Below are 11,799 nucleotides of genomic sequence, written 5' to 3'. Positions count from 1 at the left end.
TCATTGTCCTCTCTCTTCCTGATGATGTTTTCCAATCCTTGGTAAACCTCTCTACTGCTAAGGACATGTGGAACACTCTCTTTGTTCTGTATGAAGGAACCATCGAAGTAAAGAAAAGCAAGAAGATTGGCCTCATTAGGCAATATAAGCTCTTTGTGCATGGGAAAGGTAAATCTCTCACTGAATACTACAATAGGTTTAACAGCCTCCTCAATGATCTGAAGTTTCGTAGTAGAGTCAATGAAAATGAAGAAGTCCTGTGCAAGTTTATGGACTGTTTACCAGACTTTTGGGAAAACATCTGTACTTGTATCAAGACAAGCAAAGATTTTGAAAATATGCCTCTTACTGCTCTTTATGGAACTCTCCACAATTATGAGCAAACCAAGCTTCTAAAAAAGGAATTATTGAAGGATCCCAAAACTTCTCCTGTTGCTCTTTTCTGCAATGATACGAGGAAGCCAGTCAGTGAACCTCGTATCACTTATCTAACTAGTTTTGAAGAAGATGTTGTCAGAAAAGAAGAACTTGCTGAAAGCTATGCTGATGATGAGCATAGTTAATGACTTAGCAGACAACATGACCATGATGGCTACTAACTTCAAAAGGTACGCCGAAAAGGGTTCTTCTAATTTCACTCCTAGATCTAAGGTCACCGACCGTAGAACCTTAGATCAAACTAAGTCAACTTTTCTTGATTTGTCCAATGAGGAGTGTTTCAACTATGGCAAGAAAAGTCATTTTGCTGTTGAGTGTAAAAGCAAAAAGATCTCTAAGCATCTTCTCAACCTTCTAGTCGATCCTCTCACGATAAGTACAAAGCAAAGTACAAGAGAGAAAAGGCAAAGAACCAGGACCTTCAGAGAAAAGGTAAGGGTCTCATGGCTGAGACTAATGAATGGATTGATGAGCCAACCTCTTCCTACGGTGACGAGGACATGGCATATCTGTGTCTTATGGCCAAAATTCAGGAGATAAAAGACTCATTCAAGGGAACTTTCTCTACTGTTGCTATAGATGTGCCTTCTACCTCCAAGGATGCCAAAGATCTGGTCAAACCAAAGAAGGTAAACAACTTCTTTTCTCTCTCTGAATCTGAAAATGTTCAAGCTTATGATTCTTTATCTGTTGATCTTTACTATGCTAGATCTGCTAAAAAGAAAGCTGACCTTGAAATCAAAAGTCTAACTAGTCAGTTACATAAATGCATGAACCAACTGAAAGACTTTGATAAATTGAAAAATGACCTTAAAGAACAAAAGTTAATAAACAATGTTCTTAACAAAGAAAAAACTAAGGTCTATGAGAAGCTAGAGTCATTCTTAAAAAATGGGCTAGATCATCCAAGAACCTAGATAAAATCTTACATGATCAACTTCCTAGTGAAATAAAGACTGGCCTAGGTTATGATGATCTGGATTTATGTGCTCCTGATGACTCTATGTGCAATTATTCTCACATTCATTCTTCCTCCTCTTCATCTTATTTATCTGATTTCGTTGGATCTCTTTCTCCTAGATCTAATGATAATGGAAAATCTCTTAAGTTCGGAACTTTTGTCAAAGCTAAAAGCCCAAACTCTGAATCTGAGAATGTTCCTGTCGACTATATGTTTAACTCTTTCTTTCTCTCTCTCTCTCTCTCTCTCTCTTAAGGAATCTCTTGATGCATGCTCATTTAAATCTAAAACTTCTAAGCATCTGAAGCATCCTTTGAATCATCGTTTCTCTGCTGCTGAGAAAGGCAAGTCTGTGGACAAGCCTATCAAGAATAAGAAACCAAAATCTAAACTGAAGATGAAACATAAGCCTTTGACTACCTCATCTCAGTCAGCTGTTGCTTCTCAGTCTAGTACCTTAGTACCTTCTATTACTGAGTTCGTTCCTAGACTAGTATCCTTGAAAAAGGCTTCCAAGTTTCTATCGCTTCTCAAAAACCAAACCCTGAGTCTGAAAAAGGGATTCTTGGTCCAAAACCCTCTCCATCCTCCCAAAGCTTCTTCTTCTCTCAAAAAAAAATCAAAAAGCATGTCAACACAGTTAAGCACACACCTTTAATTTCTATTAAACCTGTGTTTATTTATCGAAAATTTTATAATTGTGGTGACACTTTTCATATGGCCAAGAACTGTCCCAAGGAAAGAATCTCTAGGCCAGTAAGAGAATAGAAAGAAGAAAATATTCCTAACCCCATTGAACCCATTGTAAAATGGGTACCTAAAAACTGATTTATCTATGTTTGCAGGGCTTAGACACCGACATGTATGGTACTTGGATAATGGATGTTCAAGTCACATGACTGTAAACAAGTCCCTGTTGATCAACTATGTGTCTGAACATGGTCCTTCTATAACCTTTGGAGATAATGCCAGAGGTATTACTAAAGGATATGGTGTTCTTTCTAACGGCTCAGTTACCTTCAACCGGGTAGCTTATGTGGATGAACTGAAGCACAATCTACTAAGCATCAGTCAACTATGTGATCTCAACTTCTAAGTAAAATTTGAAGAAAACTAGTGTACCATTCTTGATTCTTTTGGCAAGAAGGTACTAACTGGTATCTGAAAGGATAATGTCTATGTGATCAACATGGACTCTTCTAGCTCTTCTGACGCCAACATCTATTTCTACTCCAGGCTACTGCTGATCAAAATTGGCTATGGCATAAAAGGTTGTCCCATCTCAACTTCAAAACCATTAACAATCTTTCTAGTAAAGATCTGGTTATTGGACTTCCTAAAATGTCATATGTAAAAGTGAAGATGTGTGATGCTTGTGAAAAAGGCAAGCAAACCAAAACAAGTTTCGAGTCCAAGATGTGCTCTTCTATTTTTGCTCCTTTGCACATGCTTCACATGGATCTTTGTGGTCCTGTGAGCGTTCAAAGTTTGGATGGAAAAGTTATACTCTTGTTATTGTGGATGAGTACTCAAGATATACTAGGGTCTTCTTTCTTCAACACAAGAGTGATACAGCTAAAGAAATTATCAACTTTGTGAAGCGGACTGAAGTCTTGAATGGTCAAATTGTCAGATCAATTCGTAGTGACAACGACACTGAATTCAAAATAGTGTTCTTGAAAACTTCTTTGATGACAAGAATATTTCTCAAAATTTCTCAGCAGTTCAGACTCTACAGCATAATGAAGTTGTTGAAAGAAGAAATCGTACACTCTGTGAAGCTGCACGTTTTATGCTAAGTAGAACAAATCTTCTGACCTACTTTTGGGCTGAAGTTGTTAATACTGCTTTCTTTACTCAAAATAGGTCTATAATTGTGAAAAGACAAAATAAGACTGCTTATGAAGTATTTCACGGTAGAAAACCAAACATCAGCTTCCTTCATGTGTTTGGTAGTGCATGTTTTATTCTGAATGATAGAGATCAATTAGGAAAGTTTGATCCTAAATCTGATGAAGAAATCTTTGTTGTTTACTCTCTCTTCTCTAAAGCCTTTCGGGTGCACAACATGTGTCGTTAGTGCATTGATGAATCTGTCAATGTCAGATTTGATAAATCTGGATCGATGCCTGCAACATCATCATTTCAAAGTGATGATCTTGAGCTAAACAAGTGGCTRGAATCTCACTCCTCTGAGAATTCAACTCCAGTCGGTGGACCTCCACACTGTAATGGAGATGTTGTTCCACCTGTTGAGGAAGATGAGAATGAAGATCTTTCATTCAACATGAATATCCCATCGGTCAGTCCTAAACAAGAACCAGCCGATCCGGCACCTCTTTCCTATGTGGAACCCTCAACTTGTGTCGATGTTCCTATTTATTCTACTAGGGACATCGATGACCCAATCTCAGTAGTCGTTTATTCCAATCCTCTGACGAATGCTGATGGTGCCTCTACCTCTCTTCTTCTTCCTCTTCCTCCTGCCACTAAGTGGACCAAAGATCACCTAGTGGAGCAAATTATTGGTGATCAGCAAGCAGGTGGCCAAACACGTCGCAGTGCTGGTAATATATGTTTGTATGTCAATTTTCTATCTCTCATCGAGCCTAAAAAGATGGAAGAAGCCCTTGATGATCCTAATTGGATCAGTGCCATGCAAGAAGAATTGCTGCAGTTCGAGCATAATAAAGTTTGGAGACTGGTCCCCCGACTAACCAACAAAACAATTATTGACACAAAGTGGATCTTCAGAAATAAAATGGATGAGAACGGAACGGTGACTCGAAACAAGGCCCGACTCGTTGCTCAAGGATACATGCAAGAGGAAGGCATTGATTATGATGAGACATTTTCTTCGGTAGCAAGGTTGGAAGCTATCCGAATCTTCCTTGCCTATACTGCTTTCAAGAACTTCAAAGTTTTCCAGATGGATGTCAAAAGTTCCTTCTTAAATGGGAAACTTACTGAAGAAGTCTATGTGAAGCAACCTCCAGGCTTTGAGGATCCTAAACATCCAGGGTATGTCTATAAATTAGACAAAGTTTTGTATGGTCTCAAACAGGCTCCTCGTGTATGGTATGACACTTTATTTACTTTTCTTTTGGAAAACGGGTTCTCCCGTGGTAAAATTGACAATACCCTCTTTCTTAGGAAACATAAAGGTAATGTCATTCTTGTACAAATTTATGTGGATGATATCATATTCGGTGCCACAAAATAATATATGTATAGAAAGTTTTCAAAACTCATGCAAAGTAAGTATGAAATGAGTATGATGGGTGAACTCACATTTTTCTTGGGTTTGCAAGCCCAGCAATCCGACAAAGGAATCATTATAAATCAAAGCAAATATGTTAAAGATCTTTTAAAGAAATTTGATTTTAATGAGTGTTCTTCCATGAAAACCCCTATGGCACCCCCTTGAAACTGAATGCAGACCCCGATGGCAAATCGGTAAATGTGACCAGTTATAGGGAATCGGCTCCTTACTTTATCTTACTGCTAGTCGACCATATATTATGTTTTCTACGTGTCTTTGTGCAAGATACCAAGCGAATCCGAAGGAATCTCACTTGGCAGCCGTTAAACGCATTTTCAGGTACCTGGGTCTCTGGTATCCCAAAGACTCAGGTTTTGATCTAACAGGTTTTTCAGAGTCTGACTATGCAGGTTGCAAAGTTGACATAAAGAGTACAACTAGTAGTTGTCAGTTGTTGGGTGGAAAGTTAGTCAGTTGGACAAGTAAGAAGCAACACAATATGTCCACCTCAACAGGTGAAGAGTATGTTGTTGCAGATAGCTGTTGTGCACAAGTATTGTGGATGAAAAATCAGTTAGCTGATTACGATACGTTGTTCTTAGAAATTCCTACTTTTGTGACAATTCAAGTGCCATTGTTATTGCCAGCAATCCAGTTCTTCACTCTCGTACAAAGCATATTGATATTCGGTATCACTTTATCAGAGATCATGTGATGAAAGGTGATGTTGAACTTTATTTTATCCCCACAGACTATCAACTCACTGACTTGTTTACCAAGCCTCTTGATGAAACTCGGTTTAATTTTCTAATTAGTGAATTAGGAATGTTAAATGTTGACAAATAATTTTTTTTGAGTCTTCACTAATTCTTTTGGGTTGTGTGTCTTCTCTAAAAAATTTGTTGTGTCATTTGCTCAAAAATAGTTTGTGTCTGGTATCTGTGTGAGCATATCTTCTCTCTTTCTAAAATATTGATCTTTTGAAAATGATGAGTTTTACACTCGTATATTTTTTTTTCTTGAAAATCAATTTCTACTTTTTCCTCTCTAAAGAGTCTTTATGATAATTATTTTTATATCGCTTAAAAATTTCGTATTGTTTTATATATTTATTGAGTAATATTTAAAAAAACGATGGGTTCTAAAATATATTCTCAAAAGTAGTCTGTGACCGGGCTGGTCTGTGTCGTTTGTGGGCTGGGCCGTATCCCCCCAAACCGATCTCTCTTCGGCTTTCCCTCCCACTCACAAAAAACACATACATCCACACACCCTTCATCAAAAGCCAAACCCCCTCTCACTCCCTTCGGCCTCTATCACTAACTCACACTATACGCACACCCGGGAACACTCACACTATCTTACCGATCTCACATAAACCGACCCTCGCTCAAACCAAACACACACACTCGCTCACCAAGCCAACCCCCTTTCGTCCCCTCCCCTACCATAAACCGATTATTTTTCTCCCCACAAACCTCACAAGCCGATCACACCACACACTGACCCCCCCCTCTCTCTCATTGGTCTCTCCCTCACACCGATCTCCCTATCCTCTGCCCCAAACCGATCCCCACACTCAAACAAGTCGACCCCTTCCCTCATCTTTTCTCATTCGGCCTCCCTCACTCTCTCCTCTCCAATCGATCGATCGGCCTCTCTCTCTCTCCCTACTTTTCGTCTTTCCCTAGACTGTTGATCGCTTCGTCACACCGAACACATCCCTTCTCACAGACCGGCTTTCCCTTCCCACACCTTCGACTTTCTCTCCCCAAGCCGATCCCATTTCCCTTCTTAAAACCCTTTCCTCACCACTCGTTCTCCTCATCTCGCGAAACCCTTCCTTCTCTCTCTATCTCACTCGCCACCCCCCACTCACTATTGGCGTACGTCGAGTCTCACCAAATCGGCTACCGAATTGACCTGCGCCACTACCGATGATCGTCCTGTCTCCCCCCACGTGTCGACATTGCCTGCCTGCTTCCCCACACACGCCGAACCGGCTGCTCACGCCAGCCGGCTTGCCGTGCCATGCACCGCCCAATCCTCCTAGACCGGCTTATGCCTGCACCGTCTTCTACGTCACGTTTGCTTCGCCTAGATCGGCCTATCCTAGGCCGTCGCCCGGCCTTTCTCTCCTCTCCTCCCTTCGATTTTTTGTCCCCCACTATCACCCGATATTTTTTCCAATTCAAAGTTTTTCTTCTCTCCCCTCTTCACTCACCGATTAACCAAAACCCCTCACCCCTATTTCTTCACACCTATTTTCTTTGCCTTGTCAAATCATTTGACTTCTTAGGTTCCCAAGGGTTACACCTTTTCCCCACCATATTTTTACCTCCTCCCTTCTCCTTTTTTAAAACATCTTCAACCTCTCATTTGTTTTCAAAGATACTTAACCATGGCTTCTAAAGGTGGAACTCACTCTAAAGCTCCCAAGGTTAAAAAATATATTTCCCTCACTATTGATAGTGTTACATTTTCTCCGTGCAATTTTGTGGCATTGTTAGATCATAATGACAAGTATTCGGATTTCTTCATCATCATCGAATTTTTATGTAAGTGCCCTTTTTTCAAAGCTTTTACCTATTCTCCAAAGATGAGCAAATATCTACTATGTGCTTTTTGGGCCACTTGTGTACATGATGCTTCTACCAAATATGTGCATGCAACCGTTTTATCTGCTAATGATGTATCATTTACTGTTGATGATCTGAGAAGAGTGTTGGATCTTCTTGTTTACTCCTCTTATGACGAGCTTGTGTCTGTTGATAACCTTCATATTTTGCTTCCACTATGGGCTATGTGCAAGACCCTGCTTTGATAAAACAAAGCACTCTTTATAGAAAGAACATGGGTGGTGTTTGGAACTTTTTCTTCTCTCATCTTATTCAATGTTTGAGTTCCAAAATTGGAGGAATGGATCAGTCACCCACTAACTTCACCCAGCTAGCTCATGCACTTATTTTCTAGAGAAAAATTGACGTTGCTGGTTATTTTTTTGGAGGAGTTGGTAAAGAAGATGGGTAGTGCCAAATGTTCTACTGTGCCTTTCAACAGTTTTTCATCCATGTTGATTGCTGACAAACTTGGGTCACGTATGCTGGCATACTGAAAATTTCTATGACCTTAAAGTGTCTCAAGTTGGCATTCAAACTTTGAAGAAGGCATCATTATCTACTGATCTTCCTCTTCCATCAGGTATGGTTTTTTTTTGCCACCTCTTCTCACCCTGTATAGGGAGAGTGCTTTGTGACCACAGTAGCTGGGGAACATCCTCATGTTGCTCCGGTCACCCAACACCCTCCATGTCAGTGGCCCTTCTCCCTTCTACTTCTTTAGCTACTTCCTCAAAAGAGGCCGCCTCATCTGTCCGGAGATGGCTGGCAGATAGCTTTATTCCCCCATCCTCCGCTTCTGCTTCTGAGGCTATGACTTCGAAAGCGCCTTCGGAGTCTCACCCCACCTCTCAACCCTCTCACTCAAAGCGGAGTCACTCTAGATTATCCACTATTGGCTCTTCCTCTAAGAAGACCAAGAAGCCAAAAAGGGGTAAAAACACATCTCCAACTAAGGACTCTCAACAGTCCAAGGTTGTTGAAGTTGGTCCTACTAAGCCCAAGACATCTGTTTTACATCCCCCCCAGCTCCTCAGTGCCCTCTCAACAAGACACTATTGTACATAAGGGGATCCCACATCACTCCACCTTAGCGTCTTTACACGACCTTGGTGATGACTCGGATACCTCCCCTTTCTGAGGTCTTTCATCTCCTCCACATATTCACGGCCTATCACCCGAGATCGATAATCTTGATGATATTGCACGAATGGATGATTTCTCAGCCCCGTCTGAAATGACATCCCTTTTCTCCATTATCTTCTTATGGATGTAGGTGGTGAGCCTTACCAGTGTACTACCTCTACTATAGTAGTAATCGGCGATCCACCTCACGCAGGCGTTGATGATATAGACACCAAGCCTCTCACCGGTGTCGGTGATACAGACATTGAGCCTCTCTCCAATGTTGTTGATACAGATATTGAGCCTCACGCCGATATCGTTGATACAGATGTTGAGCCTCACGCCGACATCAGTGATACTCCCATCGGTGACTCTCAGGGCGCCGATGGTACTGAGAGTGTTGGTGGTTCTTCTCTGAGTGGGTCAGCAAGCCCAATCAAAGCTTGCTCACCTACTCCAGTTGCTGTTTCTCCCTCAAGGCCCCCTTCTACACCGGCCTTTCAGTTCTCAGCTCACTCCCCTCCTGAGGTGATATATGCTCTATCTACTGAGGTGGTAGACATGTTTCGAGGTTTCTCTTTTTAGTGTGTGCTGCTCCTTTCTCAACAGGCCTCTTTCAACAATGATTTATCTAGGAGATTGGACTTCTTTGCCTCCAGTTTTACTTCTGAGATGCACCCGCATAATACCGCCTTGCAAGATCATGGCCTTGCTTTTACAGCTCTTAGAGATACGGTTGATTCACCTGTTGCTCGCATGACTGCTCTATCAGATTCTCAGTCTAGTATCTCACAAGTTATAGCTGATCTTCTTGCTCGATCGGACAGTCAGGCTGCCACAAATTAGGCCATTCTTCAGTCTCTGGCCGATCTACACTCCAAGGTGGATGCACAGACGCAGATATCTAAGTTGTTCTTAGACAGGAAGCCTACAAAAATATTTGTCAACTTTGGTACCAGTCAGTTTAGGGAATCAGACAGGGTTATGTTAGCCGACATTAGTCGTCGTGTTGAGTCCGATTCTGGTCTTCTAGGTTCTCTTCATCGCAGTGTATCTCGTCTGCTACGTGCCACAGGTGCTTCCCTTACTTCCTCTTCTCATTCTACTGCTTATGTGCCTTTCTCCATTGCTAATGTGGAGGGTCCCGCTGTTCCTGCTTGTGTGCCTTCCCGGGTTCCCACTAAGGGGGAGAAAACAGTAGATCCTACCACCAGTGAAAACAGGGATGACTCAGCATCTACCTCTTCTGCCTCTTTTTCCTCATCTGATGTTGACTCAGACTTTGATGCTCCTATTGAGAGGGAGCTGTTTGATCATGATGATAGAGCTGCAGTACTTGTTGAGGGGGAGCAACCGAGCTCTATGCCTTCAGTATCTATTGAGGTTGGTACTATACCTTCTCAAGATGATATTCCTACTACATCTGTGGACATAGTCCCAACTCATAGAGAAGGAAAGGAACCCATGACTTCAGATCAAGAAGTTGTTGCAGCTAAAGTTGCTTTATATCAATCTGAAGCCTCTGCAAAAGACAAACTTGTGCTTAAATCCCTAGGCCCTCTTGAAACAGATCTTCATCTGCTAGGCATTTCTGCTGAGGATGAGGCCAACTCAATTGCGCTTCAGAAGCAATTTCAGGAAGCCAACAGATCTCACTCTTTAGTCCCACAATCAGAATCTGAAGAAACCAAAGAGAAAAGAATTAAATGGTTTAATGACTTAATTCTCCGACGATATATTGCTACACGAATTGTCAGTGCAAGAATCAAAGGTCCTCAAAAATTGACCTATGATTCCAATCTGATTTATTTGATTATTGGTCGAGCAAACGGAGTAGTGAGGACTAAAAAGCTATATTGGATCAATGCCTACGGCCTATTTGAATGGATGGAGATTATCAAGTTTCTTAATAAGAGCAGAAGCATGTACAAGGCATTTGTCTTGGGTCACTTGTATCGCCTTCTGAAAAAGATACAAATGATCAAGATGCACTACAAGCTACCTTCCCCTCCACAACTCTCCTCTCTCAAGCATCTGTTGAATAAAGCTGGCTCTTCTAAATCTGCTTCTGCCTCTCAGTCCATCAAGAAGCAAGACTCTCTGATTCAGAAATTATCAAAGGAAAGTAAGGCCTCTAATGTCTCACCTCTTGATCTTACCCTTCCTACAAATGATTGTCATCCAGAAGGAATTATCTTGTCCACTCCTGAGCATGGAATATTATTCTGGGACGCGACTAGTTGCCTTCAATTTTTCCGAGCTTCTGAGACCTATAGTTGATTCTCAGCTACTACGCGTGATACTCAGTATAATCAAAATTGGTGAAGCCGGAAGAGTCTTCTATACGTTGATCTCGGATGAACTAAAGAAAAGAGATGTTCTTGCAGTTGCTGATACAGATGTTATGGAAGTAGACGATGACTGCTAGCTTTTCTATGTGACTTCTTCTTCTTAAATTTTTTCAGTATTTACTTCAAATTTTTCATTCTTTATTTGTTTCTCTCTGATTCATTATTTGTTTTGTATATACGTTTTACAGTTAAAAAAATCAAAAAAAATGAAAAGAACCCAAAAAGAATATGTACATGGGTCACAGAATTTATAAGTTCTTCTTATCAAAGAATTTTAGAGTTTGTGTATCTTGTATTTATTTCTTTCTAAGTGTTTGTGTCATCATCAAATAGGGGGAGATTGTTGGGTCACCTATTGATTTGGTGATGACCCACTGATCTGTTCCTCTACCTTAGCAACACTTAGTAGTTATTGGTTTCTTTGTATATTGGTGTCTTGGTACATACTTAAGCCATTGGCAAAATCGAAGACTAGCCGATGTGAAGACAGAAGGTCACCGATACGGTGTTATGGATCAACTGTCTAATATACACACCAAGACTCCTGAGTAGCTAAAATGAAGATTGAAAATATTTTGAAGCTACAAGCCGATTGAGGGAAGATCTTCATGGACCAAGGATTGAAAATATTCATGGACCTAAGATTGAAGATCTTCATGGACCGAAGATTGAAGATCTTCCTGGACCGAAGATTGAAAATCTTCATGGACCAAAGATTTGTGAGTAGCTGTTTGAAGCTACTAATCCATCCAAAGAAGATCTTCCTACAGTCTGTCCATATCTCTGCAAAAGTTTGTCTCTGCATGAACAATGTTCTATGCACGCTGTGTACGATGAAAATGAGATATCAACAAATGTCAAGTCAACCCCTGCCTTCTTATCCTCAGGTGACAAGTATCCCCATGCATTTTAATGTTGAAGGTAGTATAAAAGGCAATGTGCATCTCCCATGCACACAACTAACTTTTTGAATACTTAGTGTATTCTCAAGGCAATCGGCTATTCTCTTCTACTCACTTGCTCTCCTGTGTGCGAAGAAAATCT

General features: G+C 40.9%; 1 protein-coding gene across 1 annotated transcript; it reads left to right on the top strand.

Annotated features, from left to right (window-relative positions):
- Positions 1–881: 881 nt before the first annotated feature.
- LOC112501673 lies at positions 882–2,495 on the top strand. Its single transcript, XM_025105366.1, has 2 exons — positions 882–1,191; positions 2,245–2,495. The coding sequence occupies exons 1-2, from the start codon at positions 882–884 to the stop codon at positions 2,493–2,495; spliced, it is 561 nt and encodes a 186-aa protein (XP_024961134.1).
- The last annotated feature ends 9,304 nt before the right edge of the window (positions 2,496–11,799 follow it).

This window comes from Cynara cardunculus, unplaced genomic scaffold, assembly GCF_001531365.2.
Source record: "Cynara cardunculus var. scolymus isolate 2C unplaced genomic scaffold, CcrdV1 Un_Scaffold_412, whole genome shotgun sequence".
Lineage (NCBI taxonomy): Eukaryota > Viridiplantae > Streptophyta > Magnoliopsida > Asterales > Asteraceae > Cynara > Cynara cardunculus.
Note: the sequence above shows the minus strand (reverse complement) of the source record. Positions and strands in the feature narration are given on the sequence as shown.

Coding starts and splice junctions, on each gene's coding strand:
- LOC112501673 (XM_025105366.1), top strand. CDS start 882: ATGGCTGAGACTAATGAATGGATTGATGAGCCAACCTCTTCCTACGGT. Junction 1,192..2,244: donor TGAAATCAAAAGTCTAACTA/GTCAGTTACATA, acceptor CTATGTTTGCAG/GGCTTAGACACCGACATGTA.